This window comes from Syngnathus typhle, linkage group LG6, assembly GCF_033458585.1.
Source record: "Syngnathus typhle isolate RoL2023-S1 ecotype Sweden linkage group LG6, RoL_Styp_1.0, whole genome shotgun sequence".
NCBI lineage: Eukaryota > Metazoa > Chordata > Actinopteri > Syngnathiformes > Syngnathidae > Syngnathus > Syngnathus typhle.
The window spans coordinates 3843823-3863802 of record NC_083743.1 but is presented as its reverse complement, the minus strand read 5'-3'; the positions used below and the strand labels follow the sequence as shown (position 1 = coordinate 3863802).

The following is a 19980-nucleotide window of genomic DNA, read 5'->3' as shown; positions in this document are numbered from 1 at the left end:
TGTTCAGAAGAACACAAGGAGATACATAAAAGATACAGCAGACGCTTTCGTTGAATCCTCACGCTCGGCCCCTGAGAGTGACGGCAGACTAATTAAAATGTCTGAAACGATTGAGCTAATTAATTAAGGGGATTAGTCGCCTCCCTCGTCCCGCCGGTCGAGAGAGACCTTTCAAAGAATGTGTTTTAGGCACCGCCATTTCAATTGTACTGTGTGCGTGTGTGTTGGGGCAGAATATTATGCGCTGTTCGTAGCTTTCCCGATCCCGAATTAATTACTCCATTTTATTTTGTGTTTGCTCTCAGCCTCCGAGGCAGTGCTAGTGTGCGTTTTTGATTTATGAATTATACAGTGTAGAGGCACGCGGTGACATTTAAAATAAATTCACAGCCCCCCCCCCCCCCGCCTCTCAATATCATCTTGTGATGTCTTTGTAGTTATAAATCAGTTATAAATTGTAATCAGAAGTATGTGTTACATTAAACAAAACATATTTTGACATATTTTGTATTTACATTGTAAAAGTCAGCTGACTGACTAAACTGTTAACAGTCTGGCGGCAGCATTCGAGAAATATGCAACCGGGCATTGTGTCCAACAGGGGGCAGCAAACTGCCGTTCAACCCTACATGTGCGCTCAGATGTTGATTGGAATATGTGTGAGAATTCACCGAGGATAGCACACACACACACATTTGCTAGATTAGAAGACACAGCATCTTTATTTGGGCCCCACAATGGCAGCTTTCATACTATATGTGGCCCGGATTAATAAGCCATACAGACCACCACAGTGAAAGGGGTCAAAGGGTGAAATGTCATTGGTGCTACGAGTCCTTCATTGTTGAAAATGTTCAGTCCTTGTTGAATGTGCTCAGTCTATCTCTCTGCATCCATCCAAATTGCTGCTTTGAATTAAAATGGATGCTTAATAGGGATCCAGACAATGTCCAACTATCAATCTAAAATGAAAGCAATTCCTGGAGTCATCTGACAGAAAGAAGATAAACTATGAAAGCAAATTGATGAACGAGGACAATACCACTTTGTCAAAGTCAACACAGTGAGCCATTTACAAGCTTTACCGACTCGTAGACAGAAAAATTCATTTATCGCAATTTATCACGTTGTCATTTTTTTAATATTGCAAACCGACTGACTGCTTTGAAGTAGAAGAGTTTTTAAGACTCATGACTCTCGTGTTGCGTTGTAGCATCTTGTTACTTAATCGTGACATGTCACGTCTCCGTGGTTATAGTTCTTCAAACATTGGCTTGACCTTGAAAGTAGCATCTAAGATGTCAACAACGGTTTCCTCGCTCCCGCAAACCCGCACCCCGATCCATATCTTCCATATTAGTGACTTGATGCGCACTAAGTAAGATGAGACAGCGGAACGGTAGGCTGAGAAAAAAAAAAAGTGCTCGGTCACCGTCAAGGAGCAACAGCTAAGTTTAGCGGGGAATCCAGGACGACTGGATCGGCTTTCATGAGCGGCAAAACGCTTCAGTGTAAACAAACACATAAAAAATGTACCAATCAAACGTCTCAAGTCGATTGGGGCACGTTCGGGCAACTTTCCGAGTAGAAGTTCGTCTAAGTGTAAGATTGATTCCAACCAAAATAGCTGACTTTGCGTTTAGTCTCAAGCAAGGGTCCTTTAAACCGATTTGAACACAAATGCCGCAGCAACACTTTTAGACAGTCAATAAAAATGTCAGATATTCTTTAACTTCTGTGAGGAGCAAGATAAATTGAGGACATACACACAAGCATTTTTTTTATTTTTTTGTCGGAAGAATGTCAGAAACCTTTTATTTCGCCTGCTAGGAACTCTTATTGTATGTAAAAAAAAAATAATACGGATACCTAAAATGTCCACTTTAATATGCTATATATTTATAGAAGCAATGATGCATTAAAACAGGCAAAGTGGGAGCGTTCTCGTATTTTTTTCATGTCTTCCTTACCGGCTTTAAACACACCAAAACAAACAGCAAGAGCAGGAGATAAGAAAAGCAACAGTGAAGCAAGTGTCAGCTGCTCAGCGTATGAGGTGTTATGAATCCACTTGTGAAAACACACAGGGTGGCCCGATAGATACTTTTGGGCGGATTCTTCTTCACAGGTCACTGCAAGAGAGAGCGTAGGCGGTAATATCATCCAAAGGCGGCGGCGGCGTCTTCTGAGATCGTAAATTCCGACACGTGCTTACACGTGATGACTACAATCGGCGCGCGGCAATTTTGATTCGTGCTATTCTTAGACTTTGACACTGGCTGTTATGAAACGGAATTTCGGTTTCTTTGTGTCTTGACATATGAAGGGATTGACAATAAAGCTGACTTTGACTTTATGATTTAGATAGCAGAACTGCATGATCTTATCTAGCTAGCTTAGATCCATGCTCAGCAAATTCATGGTATCTCATTATCTCAATGCATCTTTATGTCTAAGCACCCAGCATATTAACTTTCAGCTCACTGTAGATTTCGGCGTATTGAGTTCCCTTATCTCGTCGCCTCCCTCATTTTTTTTTTCTGCATTTCACCTCAGCTTATCTCAAAGACTCAATTCCCACCTCACTTATCAAGCAGGCCGGCGGGTCAGTACATCTCGCTCTGACACCCACTTGACCGTCACGACGCTCCGTTTGCCGTCGGCCTTTCATCTTCTCACCAGATTGGAAATTTATCTTCCAGTTTTTTTTTTTTAATGCATAAATGCAAAAGGGAAACATGTCTAGTGTCAGTTAGGACAGGTTGCATCGCTTGAGGTCGCGCTCAAAGCAAATGAACCCCCACCTCAGAAATAAGCAATTTCATCTCGCACCGAAAACTTTGTTTGGTCCTTCCACATTGAGCGAGTGTCTGCTGTGTGACTGACCTTTAAAGGTGATGCATAGCGGCGCCGGGAAGCCAGTTAGGTCACCTGCATAATGGCAACATTAAAAAAAAAAAAAAAATCTAGTTGCCGGGCAGCGTTCACGAATTCATGCGGGACTAACTGCTGTCAACATGATGGACGTGTAAAGTCAAAAGCTCCCTCCTTCCCAACGTACAGAGACATTCAACTCGCTGGGCTGACGCTGTGGAAAGTAACGGCCCAAGCGGGTATCTGGCCGGCTGGCGATAGCATCGTCGGGCGCTGCAGCCATATGCTCTTCATCATTCTGACACCCTTATTATGGACACTGGATGTTCACATTGAATGACAACATGATAGATGGGCTGCTCGCCCCCCCGCCACCTAAGTACTCCTGGCCAAATGTGACTTTTCTTTCATTTTTTAAAAGCCCAGTTCCTAATATTGTTATTTACAATTGTACAATATTACAAAATCATTTTAAAGGGGGGAAAAAAAAGCATCATGAGGTGCAACGTGCCCAATTGGACAAAAAGGGGCGGAGCCGGTAACATTTTGGTGGGGTGACCATCGTGATAGTGAAAGTCAACTTTATATATTTTCTTTTTGTCTCTTTACTTTTGTCACTCCCCTCCCATTCACTGATTTGCTTGCTTACAGCCAATCATGAATCATTTATCACCGACGCCATTTTGAATTTTGCGACCCAACCGAAGACACAATAATCTCTTATTTTACACCAATTCACATTATATTGTATCCTATCACAGCTTTGTTGGATCATTATTATCCAAGAAAACAAGAGACGGCAATGAAAAATGTCATCAAATTGTTAAAAGTGACAAATGACATTCCGTTCCATTCATGTGAAGAAAAACACAACGCAGCCAATGACTCACACAGTCTGAGTCATTGGCTGTCAGTGAAGTGTGAGATATGCCAAGCTGGCAAACCTCTTCCACAGTAAATGCTTCCCCCCCAAAAAAAATAAAAGTCCGCCATTGTCGTTCACACGGGAACTCAATGTTACCGTATTGTGTAGCGGAGGGCGTCAATTTCATTGTGTAACGGGGAGTTGTGGCTTCCACCACAGGAAATGCAGGATTGTGGGTCTGTTCCCACAGTACGTTTGGCCCGCTCACAAAAAGCAACTGTCGAGGCAAATGCTGCCACCCCGTTGTCACGGTAACACCAATAACAGGACCACGGTGCACTGATCCACCTGCGGTTTTACCACAAAACTATCACCAACTCAACAACAACCCCACAAAAAAAAAAACACATTAAAAAATATCAAGCAAATCCAGCGTGTTGCTCAAATCTGTTTTTGTGCAGCAGTTTGATCGCAAATTTGGTCCTTCCTGTCTCGACTCAAAGGGCAGCCACAAGCCAAGACATCAATCACCGAGATTTAAAGACGACTGTCAAACACTTAACTTTTTGACCAAAAAAAAAAAAAGCAACAAAACAGCCAGGACAAAGGCTTTCATCACCTTCAGGCGCCCGAGCGAAGAAGAAAATCGAAAGCTTGTTTTTATTCACATGCCAAGCGGGGAGATTGGTTCCCCTTCCTGGCCGACACAAAAGACGAGCTGCTCCTTTATTTTATTCTTCCCCTCAGTCCATTGCGTCTTCTCAGAAATTTCGAAAGCGAAAGGTCATTGACGACCTTTGATCCGAGTAAGAAAAGAGGACAGCTTACACTTTCATTTCCTCCTACTGCGGCAAAGTGCAAAAAAATCCCCCGGCGTGGATCTCATCCGTCGGTCAACAAGCCACGAGGGCATTCTGTATTTACTTTTTTGTATTGGGTAAAGAAGAAAAATGTCAGAGACTGAAAGTCGAGACTGTGGAAATCACAACACGCCTGTGCGCTAACAGTTAGCAAACCAGACACGCTAACAATGCAGGACATTGAGTGCCTCTCTCGTATTAACTTTTTAAAAGATACATTTTAACCAAAGTTGTCCTTTCTCCCCGTTATTAATCAACCGAGGTGCTCAAATGGAAAAGCAACATGTGCTGTACGAAGCACCATTTTTGAGCCGACTTCCAATTGGCCCATGCGGTATCACCAAGTGTCTCGCTTTTAAAACATTTATTATTCACGTTGCAATCAACAGTTAGTCAAGTTTTAGCGACAGTATTTGCTACCAGACTCCACGTCCACATATGAAACGACATCCTGTACAGCGACGAAAACAATCATGACAATGTCCTATACACAAAATACTGTTGGCATTGATCTTCTCGTTTTCTTCTTGTCTGTGCAGGTTAACAAGATGGTGGCCGCACGGCAAGCTGACAAAGCGGTCCGCAGTAGGGAGGAAGAGAAGAGGGGAGGCAGGGACCCCCTCCCCACTCCCCCCTCGTTCAGTGTAGTGCATTTCAATCTCCATCTCAGTAAGTGTATTCACCGGACACTTCATTAGGAACGGAATCTAACGAGATCCAAAACACGTCTTGTGGCATAAATCAGTATGACAAAGCTCCTGTAGTATCATTAAGTGTACCTAATGTTGTGTCCTTACAAGTCTATTACGGCCGCCCCGAAGCTGCTTAACGGCCCTCGATGGAGAACACGCTCAGTGACTGCTGAGTGCAGGTTCCGATCTTTACACCTCGGCAAATTCAAGAGCGAACCCCCCCTTTTTTTTTTTTTTTTGTCCAGAGTACGAAACCTTGGGATTGACGCAAAGGCCACAATATTAGGCACGGCGTGATGGTTACAAGGAGGGTGATGCTTTTGATTGACGCGGCTGTTTGGACATCTCCATCCATCCGTTTTCCGTAGCACTTATTCTGTTCTTTATGCAGCTTGTTACAGAAAGTGCTACGACGAGTCAAGGTCACGCAGATAAATACAATACGCATAAATACATATATGAATGGACGTCGACCGGGCATGAGAGATCACAACAAAATGGCGCATCCTTGTACTTTGGTGTACCTAATATTGTGGCCAGTGTGACACATCACAAGAGCGTATCCACATAGGGGTCAAAATGGCCCTTCCGGGTCGCTTCTGTTATCCAACACTGTCGGGTCACATCCGCCGCTCGCCGTTCTCCACGTATTCCGCCAGACTGTTAAGTGCCGTCTCCTCGCTTTTGGACTGCAGCGCGTTGTCGCCCTTCTTGGAGGGCTTCTTGGTGGCCCGCGACAGCTTCCTCCTGAACGTGTCGCCGGCCAGGAAGTAGAGGATAGGGTCCACGCAGCTATTGAGGCTGGCCAGACCGCGGGTCACCTGATAGGTGGCGTAGACGCGGTTGTTAAAGTCACACATGGCCGGGCTCTGGAAGTACAACCGGGCCCGCATGTTCAGGTTCTTCATGACGTGGAAAGGCAGGTAGGAGACGGCGAAGACGGCCAGGACGATGATGACCAGGTGGATGGATTTCTGCCGCAGGGGCGCGTTATTCATGTCGTTGCAGATCAGGGCTTTGACGATCATGCCGTAGCAGGCGAAGATGATGATGAAGGGGACGCAGAAGCCGAAGACGGTCAAGGTCATGCTGTAGATGAAGTAACCGGGCAGCTCATCCTCGGTGGTGGTGTCGTAGCAGGTGGTGGCGTTGCGTTTGGAGCCCGTCCGCGAGTAGTAGAGGATGGGCGAGATGGCCAGGACCACCACGGCCCACACCAGGGCGCTGGTGATGACGGCGTTTTTCTTCTTGAGCCGGCCCAGGGACTTGAGCGGGTGCACCACTCCGGTGTAGCGGTGCACGCTGATGCAGGTGAGGAACAGGATGCTGCCGTAGAGGTTGACGTGGAAGATGAAGCGCTGCAGCCGGCACAGCACGTCGCCGAAGATCCAGTCGGTTTTGTTGAAGTAGTAGAAGATGAGGAAGGGCAGCGAGAGCACGTAGCAGAAGTCGGCCAGCGCCAGGTTGAACATGTAGACGGAGATGCCGCTCCACGGGCGCATGTGGCACACGAACATCCAGATGGCCAAGCTGTTGCCCACCAAGCCCGTGATGAAGACCATGATGTAAACGGTGGGCAGGTAGTAGAACTGGAAGCCCGTCTTGGTGAGCGAGCATCCTCGCGACTGATTGTGTAGGTCGCTCACGTTCAACAGGGAGCTCAGGTTCAGGTCGGAGGTCATGGTGTCCGTCACGGGCAGGGGTTTGACCTTTGACTGGAGAAAATCAAAGACAACATTGAGGAAGCAGACTGATAGTCTTTTTGAGTGTATTTCCTTGAAAATCAATTACTGGATTAATTTTTTTGATCAAATGTTTTTTTCTTTTGGTTCTGAACTTGCTTATCTGGAGCTAAACCTCCGGGGAAGGTGTAGCCACAGCTTAGCTCTGTTTGGTTTGAGGTAATGATTCTGTGGGTACTGAGGGAATCATCGGTAGGGAACAAACACACACACACACACACACACGGACACACACGGACTGACACAGTGGGCACTTTTCCAGCATCCAATTTCTGGATATGGTTTAAGGGCATATCATTCGGACCTGAAACATTTTCACTATATTTTTTTAACTGACTATTTGTGAATTCAAAACGAACGCATTGCAACATTTATCCGTGCGCATTGATTGACTTGCAGAAGGAGTTGAACACCATCTTCACCTTTTGCCGAACACGCACAAAAACATGCACCGGATCACACACACCCGGACGTAATGTACTCACCACTCGGTTCCACTTGCAGCCCACATTCCTATTCCCACTTGGGAGATGATCACAAAGAGCAAGGCTGAGTCCGGTGTCTCCGCTCCGTCCGTTAAGGCGCTCGGAAAAGTTGCGTACTTTGACCTTGCATGCGCTGTTGCACTCAGGCTGTGTGTGTTTCTGTGTGTATCTGTGTGTGTGGGGGGGGGGAGACAGTTAGGGGCTGGCTACTTGTGCGAGGAAGCGGAAGGTGGCCAGCAGCAAGACGGCGGTGGTGGAAGGACACCGCAACAGAAAGAAGGAGACAGCTGCAGGAATTGGCATGAATGAGTTGCAGAGAGAGAGAGAGAGAGAGAGAGAGAGAGAGGGGAGGTGCACAAGAGCCGGAAAAAAAAAACACTCACATGTTTCCCAGACCGCCTCCTCCACCTCCTCCTCTGGTTACGGAACTCGAGCCTGTGAAATAAGCGAGAGATTATTGGATGATCCCTCATAATAATCAGATACGTGCAAATCATACTCAGTGGTCTACAATGTGTTTACAAAATAGACATTGGAAAAAAAAAAGGTGATTAGCCGTAGTATGTAGAATGTACTGTATAGAGGTACATTGGGTCACAACATTAGGTACAGCACAGGCGTCATGGCCACCTGGAATTTTGGCGAGAACGGATTGGATTTCCCCAAACGGACAGTGTTTTCGGAATGTCTTTTGTGATTATTCTCATCGGTTTGCGCAGGTATGCACGTAGTTAAGAGGGGAGGGGTGGGCGGCGGCTTTATAATTGTTCTGCTGTCCAAAATGATCCTCTGCAGGAGTTACGAGATTCTAACTGGGGCAGCGGACTATAAATAAAAGCAACATGCTCATCAGGATTGTCACTTTTGTGTCTCCTGCAGGACCAGACAACACAATGCGCAGGAAGACAAATGGCGCTTGGCAGCAGACGAGGATGCGGACGGATCCAAAAGGTCAAGTGAATAATGTTGTGACGCCAAACATCCCGAAGGGGAGCCAAGAATCCAATGCAGCTTATTGCTGAAATGGCCATCGAGAAACTCGGACCAAACCAAACCGGACGACATCAGGTCTTTTAAAATGGGTAAGCACGTTTTTTTTTTTTTTTTGCCCCTCCCGTAAAAAAAATACATCATGGGAGAACTTATGGGCCGATTAAGTATTGTAAAACAATCACTCGTGTTTATTTTGTTCCCAAGCAAATCTAATTTGCCACGTTCAAGAATTTGGTAGCTCTAAGAAAGTAAACTAGATTTGTAGACCAGGTAAAAGCAGGTCTAAGTTGCGGCGCAGGCGGTTGGCTGTGTTGACTCCCACAACGGCGCAAACGTCCCTTTCTCACTGCACTTGTCTCCAAAAATATCAAAAGAAATAGAATTCCAGTCACGCATGAAAACTGGACCAAGTCAGGGAGACTATTTATAAAAAATAATTCTACCATGCTGCTGTTTGGCTCATGCATTGCTAAGATTGATATAAATGTACTGACTTGGCAAGGTGAGCGGACCTCTCCGGCGTCTGCGTGCACATTTAAAGTCTCGGCGCATTTACAGGAAAGCCACTTAAAGCTTCCCGTATGGAAAAAAAACCCGGGCACGCTAACGTCGCTAAGTGGAATCTGTGAGTATGATGCCATCTTATCAAGCGAAATGATGTCGCCCAAAATGAAAGCAAGCGATGCTTCAGTTTGAGACACTTAGGTTAGATTTGCCTGTTAGTGTCAAATTGATTAAATTAAACAAACATTGCATTTAATCATGCTTCCTTATTTGGAAGAGTCCAAATGACTTTGCATCTCTCCTCTTTAAGAACTGGACAATAAAGAAAAGAGGTAATATCTTCTGGCCGGGGCACAAGCAAAGAAAGCATAAATGCAAATTGTGTTTATGCATCCGTCGAGCATGTTCGTCAATATACTCAGTACTTTGATAGCGTCATTATAGAATCGTAACAAGGAACCCAAGCGATGAGTGGAAATCAGCACGCGTTCCTTTTGCTCCCGGTCCTGACCCGTATTTCTTTGGCTGCCGCTTCACCGGCTCCATTGACACCCCAATCAGCATCGGCTAGCACACTCTTCTCCCTCTTGTGTCATTTTCATTAGGCGGGGATCGAAAGCCACGGCCCGACACCGCTGGCCTTTCGTTCATCGGGGAAATCGACATGAATGTGTTTCATGACTCCATTTTGCGTTATTCATCGCTGGTGTATCGTGACCTCTCCCCCCTCTGCCCTGCTTCCATCATTTATAGTCATTCCATAATTTCTGATTTGTATGTTTACTCCAGAAACTGCGGACTGGCTGGATTTTATTGATCCGCCGTTTCCCCCATCCTATCTTCTTGCAGGTTTTTCTTCCCACGAGTGTCCACATTCCGAACGCCCCTCTGAGCTCAGCTGGCTTGAGTATCAGCGCGTGAGCTTCACACACACGTGCGCTAGGTCAGTTCACGCCTGTTCTTCTCTTTGTGTGCTTTTACGCCGTTTCGCTGTTTTTGCAATGGGTTCCCGTTGTTGTTATTATTTCATGACTTATTTATATATGCTGTATCACGTTAGATGGTTAGCGAGGTAAATAGATGATGACAAATAGAGCATCTGGAGATGATGGTGGAGCAATGCATCAGCTGACATTCCACCAGGTTACTTTTTTTAAAGTGACATAACCTTAATTAAGTATTGGTGATTTAATTTTAGCCATCCATTTTCTCTTATTTATCTGGGATTGGGTGGGCAAGGGCAGCAACAATTATTTATTTATTTTTTTTAATTTAAAAAAAACAAAAAAAACAATGATAAGTTATGTTATTTAAAAAAAAAAATAAAAAAAATATTTAAAAAAAAAAAGTATAGTGTTTTAGGACTGGATTTTTTTCTGATTCAATATTAAAAATGTTTCGTCAGAAATGTAATTTAATTTATTTTTTTTAAATGACACTAGTCAGTCTTTTAAAATGTTTCCTAGAAAAATAGGTGTGACACAAAATAGTACATCATAAATATTAGATCCACAAAAACTACTTCCTCAACTTGTTTTGTTGAGCCGCATGACTTTTTAGTCGAAACTCAAGCACTCGCAAAGGTCAGCTGCTCTTGAGGCCTCAACTGGGATCAAGAGGCTAAACTTGAAGACCTCTCTTGACCTCGTTCTAAACCTCATGTGCCGCTTTCAACCCAACGCCTGAGATGTGAGCATTTAATGTGCGACTGCAGACTCTTGCTGCAGTCAGATGGATGGACGGGCGAATGTCAGGGAGATTTTGGCGAGGAGCAATGAGAAAGGTCAACGTGTCCACCCTGCACAAATGTCATAGTGATGAAGTTGTCACATTGGAGGGGCTTACGTACGCCTGTGTGTTATTACAGGAGCATCATCGCGCGGATACAGTGTGAGCCGCTATCGACCGCGGCCTCATACATATTTCATCCTGTGGTGATTTTTCAGCTTTCTGTAATAACCCAAAAAAAAAAATCAATTCATGTGAATTAATCGCGTCGGAATAAATCACCGACGTCTTTTCCCCCACTTGTTTATTTCCTAGTGTAAATGACCAGCCGCTCTTCTAACCACTCCTGGCTACATTTTTGTTGTGTAGCAGCCCATGCAATTCACTGCATGTTTATCACGGCACTAAACAGATCGTTATCGCAGAGAGTTGAGAGACATGCGTACTTGCTTGAGACGTTTACTCTGTAATTCCCGACGAGAACAGAGAAGAGAGAAGAATATCAGCTTACGTGAAGAATGAAAGGGGATAAGATAATGTCGGCTAGCTTTTAAATCAGCGCTTCCTAAACATCTTAGACCAATTATTTCAAAAACTATTATGCGCCCCAAGGACCAGCATTACATTTAAACACAGTAAATCACCCTAATGAGACAGAGGTTATTTTCCTAAAAAGTAGATGGGAATCTGTTCTAAAGAGTGAAAACCGCTGTACAGTAATATTCATAATTCCCGATCATTGGAATATATTGGAATTTAAAAATATATACCGTAATTTTCGGACTACAAGTCGCGTTTTTTTTCATAGTTTGTTTGTTCATATATGACTTATATACATATATATGTTTTTTTTTCACTTTTTTGGGCATTTTATGGCTGGTGCGACTTATACTCCGGTGCGACTTATAGTCCGAAAATTACGGTATATATTTTTTCTTCCCCCCAGACCCAAACCATATCCTCTTCTCAATGCTGAAGTAGTTGTAGAAAGAGTAGCACTAATAAGATAATGGATTAGATAAAGTTTTAAAGCTCTTCAACATTTACTGTGTTGTCTATAAAATTGGGAGTTAAAAAGAGGAGTACTGACTGAATTTAAAGTAAGAGTTTAGACTGTCCAGAAAAGTTCAGCTAAACAGGAAGTTCTCACTTGATAAGTCTGCTGGGCGTTCTTCCCAGCTTTGTAAACGCAAACAAAACGAGGGATGCTACAAATGAAACCGGGCTAGCTTTTAGCTAGCTTGTTCCGATGTCATACATAAATCTTCCTTTCATAGTAACATGTTATGGTGAATGCCATAGCAAACGTTATCTTCTCCGAAAGAGGAAGTCTACCCCAACATTTTAGTTAAATAATAACTATTTGCAACACAGTGTTCTGATTGTTTCATTTGTGGAATATGAAAGGAACCTGTTTTTATCGGCCATTTTGCAACTTACTGTTGACTGAAAAGGACATCACAATTGCCAAGGTCTCAGGTCACAATGTAGCACAATCAATGCAGTACTTGTAACAATGATAACACTTCTTCCTGATAAGCTTTTTTTTTTTTTTTTTTTCACTAACATTGTTGTCAGAAACACCGCAGAAACGTGTTAAAACCACAGTCAAAATTTCAGCACTCTCCCATCGCTGTAATTGATCCTTGCGCGTATTTAGGCCGCGCTGCCGATGGCTAGACGAAAAGTCACTCGAGTGGCAATTAAGCAAATGCTCTAATGGAGCGTGGTGATGGAGTCAATTTAATGAAGTGTGTTAATATCTCTGTGATGCATATGGAGGTGATGAAGTGAATGTAATTTCTGTCATTATTTCCAAATGAAGCTGCTAAAGTCAATGCATAATAACACCGCGGCCAAAAAATGTCAAATAATAACAAAGAATTGAGATCTGATGTCCCATGAAATGATGGCGAGTGGATGTTTTCATGCGTCAAGTGTGTGGCCAGGCAGATGTAGAGGATTGCCAGCCTAATGGGGCATTCCACTCCATCATTTGTTGGCCCCGAGGATGCCTTTAGAGGAGACGCTGAGTGCAAAGCGGCGGCGAGAGTCGCCGGGCTAATGGGCACGCATTAGCGCTTTTCTCGCTGCCTTTTGGTTGACTTAGTGCTGACTCATGAGTGCAGACAACAAACAGGAAGTGCTTGACCCTTTCCCAGCAGAGCTTCACGTAGGCGCGATTCCATTTGAAAACAAATAGTCGCTGGGTCACTTTGATCTTAATTATCACTTCGATAATTTAACAATAAATTTACGATTGTGGTTTGGAAGTGAATGCTATCAAATTGACCGCAGTTTCGAAATTGTTTGCTTCTTCTCATGTAGCTAGATAAACTAAGCTACTTAGTAGGCTGTCCGCATTAGCATTAGCGTAAAGACTTTAAGATTATGCCATACGACGTACTCGGTAATTTCCCGCTTCATTGCTTTTCAGTCCAATATTTATGCTGAGAATTGAACTTTAATAGCTTATTCATAGTAAATTAGTCTCACGTTTTGTTCACTGAGTATTCCCCCCCCCTTCTCATTCATCCTTATCAGCATTCGTGTGAACTATTGCCTCCAGCAGCTTCAAAAGCAGTTCCTTTTTGTCAGTGTCAATCAAAATCCGGCATTAGAATTTTTGTAAAGGCTGATTACTCCCCCGTCCTCCTTTTTTTTTTATCGTTCATTAGATTGTCGTCGTTGAATTCCGCGCTTTGAATTTGCTGGTGAGTCCGATGTACCATTTTCCAGGACGACCCAAACTAAAATAGAATATTATTTAAACTATTGCCTGATCATTATTTTCGATGCTTCATGGTGTGCCTCCCCTGGCCTGCACCTCCATTATCACAAGTCCTGGCTGTGAAAGTGAACCAAACTGGTGGAAGTGGATCACCGCCTAATGCATGTAAAACATGCAAGGACAAAAACTGAATTTGTCCAACTTTTCCGCCGTAAGACGAGAAAACCTCCCGAGTGGAAATGTGAAGAACGGCCGCGTGCATTTTATGAGCCGTTTATACAGCGCAAGCGAATCAAATGATTCAATTCGACGATGTGTCTGAACACGCTAAGGAGCACGCGGTAGTGAGACGCAGCCCCGTGAATGAAAAAATGTAAAATGAAGAAATAGCAAGTTGCAGCAGGTTTATTCTGCTCGCTTACAAAAGGGAAAAAGTGGACCGTTTTTACGAGACAGCTGAAAGCCACACTTGTCACTCGGACTCATTTTCTGTCTAATGAGTTCCAACAAACCGAAATTGTTCGCTCGGTCACTGTCAGCGTCGAAACCAATCAATGCCGCACCAAAGGCGGTCCCGGGTGGATGCCTTCGAAAATTAAACATCCAACACGCTCCGTCGAGAGGAGCTCGCAGATAGCCGGTCTTCTCCGCCACCCCGCCGCTTATCAATACGCTGCAGCGAGCCAGGCCGGACCGGAGTGAGATGGATATAAAAGCTCAGGAGGGAGGAGGACTTGAAAGAGGGGACGCACACAGAGAGAAAAGAGAAGCAGCTTTTGAGGGAGAGGCAAAGGTTGAATGACTAAAAGAGGAGCAGGAACTAGGATGAGAAGAAAGGCAAAGCTTGACAGAAGAGATGAAAAAGAGGAAGCAGCGGCGCGTTACATCTGGCGGGGAGCGGCGAGAAGCAGACAATCTCCTCTTGTTGGAGCAGAGCAGAGCAGAGGAGGCAGCGTTGCACCATGGGAGCTCGCAGACGCTCACAGATGAAGACTTCCAACTGAATAGCAGCCGAAACAATAAAGTGCATGTTGTGCATGAATGCTCGGAGGTTTTTTCAGCGAGCACAAGAAAGGCCTTTAGAAAAGTGCTTCGGCACTTGGCAGTCGAACAAATGACAATAGAGCTCTCGGTGATAAACTGCGCGGAGCTTTTTCTCGCGCCGACGTGCGCTGATAAAAACCCAGAGGACTTCTGAAACCTCACCAATGCAATTATATACACTGCATCAATTCATTGGACTCCATATATAATCATAATAAGAGATATTTTTTGCAGTTTTTTTTGATAATGACAAAAGACACCCCACCAGAAATAATTGCAAAATCTTTTTTTGTCCTAATTTGTAATTGGTTATTGGAATTTTACTCCGCCAAATGTCGGAATCGGCATCGACCTAAAAATAAATTCCATAATGCTCAGGCTCTAATGAAGAGTTTAAATAGCGAGTTATTTATTCATCAATATGTATACAGTCGTAAAGTGGTTTTAGCCTAGTCTTTAATTTGTAATTGTACAGCTTTAAGGGCAAATGCTCCAAGTCTTCTGCCCAATCAAGAGAGAACAAGTAGGGAAGGGATTAATAGTTGATGACTCACCAATTTAACAAATTAGTCCAATAATGAAAGCCAATGATTTGCCGGCTAATGCTTAGCTAACGAGTGGTCATGAACAATGCTACAGAAGGGAAATGAATCCATGCACTGCTGCTAAGTACTTGCTCATTATTATTTCATAGTCATCTCACGTACCATGTTAACTATTTTTTTTTTTGATGGGTGCCCCTCCACACGCAGTGAAGCATACTGAGCATTCATTAAGTCGCTGATTTTAATCCTCGCAATTAGCAAACCTGAAACCAAAGAAGCAAGACGCTAACTTCCAAATGCTAAACGTGTCGCCGGTTTCACACGGGGGAAATTGATATATTTGGAAAAATTGGAATATTTACTTGTGCTGTTGATGCCAAGCGTAAAGGTTTTTTTTCATAATTTGGCCTTGGGAGAGGGTTTGTTTGTGATACCGCTAATTGTTGCTAAACAAGATTTTTATATCCAATTAGAAAGTGTTTCAAAAGTTTCATATCAAAGATTTGTTTGCTTCTCCAAGATGGAATAGAAAATATGTTAGCATAAGTAGCGTGTGACAAATGACCTGGCAGAGCGTAATAACTTAAACTCCGTGGCGCTGTTGCTACGGCCATTTCTCAAAGTGAACCAGTCGATTAATATCCTGCCTTCAATATCGGTCTGTGCTTCCTCTGAACCATTTATTCTCCGCGGCATTCAAACAGAGCTGAGCAGAACAGATTATTGAACTCTTGTCGCATCTAGTTGAGTGAGAATGTAAAGCCCTTGTACTCCGGAACTAGCTTGTTAAGTGATGTACTAATATTTGGATTTGTTTGTACGTTTTGGTGGGAACGCGCCCGTGGGCTGTGGCGACATCCCAGCAGGAAATGACACTTGCCACTCTTAAATTAAATTCAACTCCGTCTCTGACAGCACATTTTGATTCTCAAAAGTGTCATATAAAGGCGAAAGAGAAAGGATCATTTCCCCGTCGTGCGATCGCTATCTCGTAGAAAGACGATCGCAATTGCTTGTTCCTGTTTGGCGACAAAGATGAATAGCATCTATTGATTTTTGTGTTAGGTGATGATTAACTTAGCTTAGCTATTAAAGACAACTAGCCCACTAATGCTACATTAACATAATGTCAGGTTACAAAAAGTAAAACTAAAATGTTTAATTCTTGATATAATTGAGGAAAAAGGCCTTATGTGCTTTATGGGGGTGGGTGGAAAAGTTGAAAAATATTTCTGGAATAATCAGAAAATACCCGAAAGTCCATCATCTGACCTGGCACTTGCATATTTCGCTGGGTGGCAGTGCCCCCGTGGCCCCCTTCTAGCACCGCCAGTGGCAAAGTGTCCACCTCAATGAAGTCAAATAACCCAGCAAGGACTTAAAATCCATTTGTGCTTTGTGTGCTGGAATTTTCACTGTCTTCCATTTCCGATTTCAAAAAATGCCATTGTCCGCCTCCTCGTTTATCACCGAGGCTTCACGGGATCTTTGCCCGTTGCTGACATCCTCAAACTGCACCGCAACAATCCCACAAAAGACAAGTTAACCATGTGTAGCTCGCTAGCGTTGTATATTTCCGGACTTCCTGCCACTGCGTGAATGGCGCTCGTTCATGCGCGGGGATACAGCTGCGCCCCGGCTGCCCTCGAAATTTGACCCATATTGTGGCAATTCCGGAAGATAGAAACCCGCTGTCGTCTTCTTCTTGAAGGATCCAAATGTTTAACTAGTGAAGATTGCTCTCTGGATAAGAGTGGCAAAGGTTTATTTGTGCTGATTTTGTCGTTTATTATTGTTAGGCGAAATGATTGTGTTTAAGGCTTTCACCAAAATTTGCAGGTATGTTCATCCTGGTCGGAATGTATGTTTGTTTTTTGTGGCTAATGGTGGAATTTTTTTTCCCTCATATATACACATTGAGCCCCCCCCAAAGCCATTTTCACGCAACATGAAATGTTAGGTATGTCTAGTACGAGCAGCCTCACCAAAAAAAAGTCTTTAGAACCAACGTGTGTGGGAGGAGCATTGAAAACTGACTTGCTAGCGCCCCTAGAAGTTTAAAAAAAAAATAAAAAAATGCCACAAGAGACATCCTAAAAACCTGGCATTTGAACAGGGGTGTGTAGACTTTCTACATCCACTTGGCTTTCGTTAATTAATATTTTTTTACATCATTTGTGGCGCCACAGTGGAGGTTTTGTGTTTTTTTTTTTGCTATAGTTGTGATTAACAGTTTTTATTATTGTGGTTAGTAGTGGTGCTTTTTTTTTTTTTTTACTTTTGTCAAAATCTTCATATCGGATCCCGGTAAAAAGAAAGCAAACAAAGAGACAGTTCGGAATTTGACGCATTGCACTTGTTTTTCTCAAACGTGAGCATCCTCTTTGTCAAGGTAGACCTTTCGATACTGGATCATGTCCATCACGCAGCAGCATGTTGTGTTGTTGTTACATTCTGAATCAATATCGCTTCTTTCTCAGAAGTGAATTGAAATGCAGCCGCTTTTTCGCTCCACTCGCCCATCGGCTGCAAACACACTCACCGTAATCAGCGCCGAGAAAATTGGCCAAGTGACGACTCAGGATGCTGCATCAGAAAGAAAGGGTTGAACAATTTGACTGGTGTGAAGTGGTCATTTACAATGAATTAATGATATATTATTAATAATGAATAAATGGGGTTACAAATAAAAGCAGTATTTTTAATATTTTTTTCCCCCACTATCGTGTGGGGGAAAAAAAAACTATGAGGCTGCGTGGCTCGACACCACCACAAACCACAATAATAAAAATTAATACACATACAGTAATACCGCTCTGATCATTTATTATAATTGAATACAGTACAATGACTCTCATGACATCCACTCTTATGTTCTCGCAGGCACAGGCTCGGGTGCCGCAAAGCAAACCTGACAAAGTGGCAGCTCCATCTTGTGGCCGGGCGCTGCGTCACAGTCTTTCGGCTCCTGCTCGATCCTTCAAGGGACAAAAATTGCTTTTTGACACAAGAGGACCAATCAGCTTCACAGGTTAGGATGAATAACAACAAACATGACATCACCCATCATCCTTGTACAAATACACCATTTAAGTCACGTATGCAGTTTCTTTGTGTGTGATTTTTTTTTTTTTATTACATTTTTCTTTTAAATCCATAACAGCAAGAAGCAAATCTAGCAATGCAGCCCCCCCCTTTCAGGGAAAACAAACAATGTAGAGCTTCATTTCGACTCCATTCAACATTTTATGGCTTTAGACTAGCATTTCATCTCTTGACTGACACACAGGGATTGGGGGGGGGGGGGGCACGCCGCAGATAAACAAACAAGCAGAAACAAACATGGCGGAATACATCATCTTAGCACTATGAGCAGAGAAAACAAAACAAACTAAAAAAAAAACAACACAAATTTTTTCAAAGCATGCGCGCTGGTCGCAGGTTAGGGATGGTCTGGTGACCAAACCCCCCAAAATGTTGCTGTCGCTTTTCAGGAGCACAGCTTACATCAACAGAACATACTGAGAGCTTTGTGTTGCATGTCTCTCCAAGTGGTGACTATAATGTACGAGTTTCAGGATTCTTTTTTTTTTTCTTTTTTTCAAATAAACCACTTCTATATATTCTTTTTCTATACATATCTTATTCCATTACATATGGATAGTGTATGAATATTGTAAATACATTTTTGTCTGTAACATGTTTTCTTTAGTCTTAGTACTGTGATTTTTTTTTTTAATATGTTTAACATGCATTTGTCTCCTGATTAAAGAGACAGTACGTGTTATGTTTGGGCCTCACAGGCCTGACAGTGCGTGTGGGGGGGGGGTTAGTGGACCCCCCCAGTTCCCCCCTCCTCCGGGCGGTTACCGGGCAAACTACAAGCTGCTGACTAATTAAAAAAAAAAAAAAGGAGAGCGTTCCTGAAAAGGGGAGGGGTTAGAGAAAGACAAATCAGCGCCCTTTGGATGCAAGCGTTTTTTTTTTCGTTTTTTTTTTTCTGTGTGGTTATCCTAACAAAACGCTCTGTCCTCATACACATTTTTTTTATTCAAAATAAGATCTCAATATACATGTTTTCTCTCTTTTCTTGACTATGTACAGAAGTGCAAAAAGTCAACCTTTTATCGCCTCGGGAGTTTGCCCCTGCCCTCCATTTTGTTTTACAATTGGCTGAGTGGGCGTGGACTTCCTGTCATGGGATCCCCCAGAGGGAAAAAAAAAAAAAATGCAGCTTGTTTTCCCAACATGGCCCAATTTCCAAGGAGTAAAAATATTTCAACAATTATATTATTAAATTTGAAATGGATACAGTAGAAAATAACATATCTAAAACATCCAAGAAATTATATATATATATAATTAAATGGGTAGTTACAAACCTTACAATAATTAAAATACTAAACGGTTGTCGCCGGCGACAGTAGCCATAGCAACAACTCGACCTCTCCGTTGTACTCGCACTCTTAGGTACTCGTTGAAGACCTCGTTGCTCACAAAGAGAACTCAGGGAGTGAACGAACACCTATCTGCATATGGTCGGTATGCAACTATGCATAACATACAAAATACTAACATTACCATCAAGTCGTACTAAAATCAAGACATATACGTACACAGAATTTCAGGTAAAGATGAGGGAACACACAAAGAGACACTCAAACACGCGTTATAATCGAGATAAATAGAACTGAAAAAAAAAAAAGGATTGAAACGAGTGTTGGCATTGCACAGATGAGGCTTCCCAATGGTGTGTTGCATTGTGCTGACCCGGTGGTACATTCTAAGGCTTTAGATGAGGGATACAATCGTAACCTTTGTTTTTTTTGTGTCACTTTCAATATTCTATTCATACGTGAGATGTATACAAACGAGCTGGCGAAGTACGAGCTACACTGAATCCTTAAAGCGAGGTAC

At 43.1% G+C, this 19980-nt stretch overlaps 1 protein-coding gene and 1 long non-coding RNA gene across 2 annotated transcripts; one reads left to right on the top strand and one right to left on the bottom strand.

The window, feature by feature from the left end:
• Window positions 1-4948: 4948 nt before the first annotated feature.
• p2ry1 (purinergic receptor P2Y1) lies at window positions 4949-7950 on the bottom strand. Its single transcript, XM_061279999.1, has 3 exons — window positions 7902-7950; window positions 7519-7687; window positions 4949-7006 (listed from the first exon to the last, which is right to left on the bottom strand). Exon 3 carries the CDS (start codon window positions 6971-6973, stop codon window positions 5912-5914), a length of 1062 nt encoding a protein of 353 aa, XP_061135983.1. The 5' UTR covers window positions 6974-7006; window positions 7519-7687; window positions 7902-7950; the 3' UTR covers window positions 4949-5911.
• On the top strand, window positions 7932-19126 carry LOC133155045 (uncharacterized). The gene is made up of 4 exons (XR_009714565.1): window positions 7932-8237; window positions 8398-8600; window positions 9865-9958; window positions 17947-19126. It is a non-coding gene; the product is annotated as an uncharacterized LOC133155045 (long non-coding RNA).
• The last annotated feature ends 854 nt before the right edge of the window (window positions 19127-19980 follow it).

Coding starts and splice junctions, on each gene's coding strand:
- p2ry1 (XM_061279999.1), bottom strand. CDS start 6,973: ATGACCTCCGACCTGAACCTGAGCTCCCTGTTGAACGTGAGCGACCTA.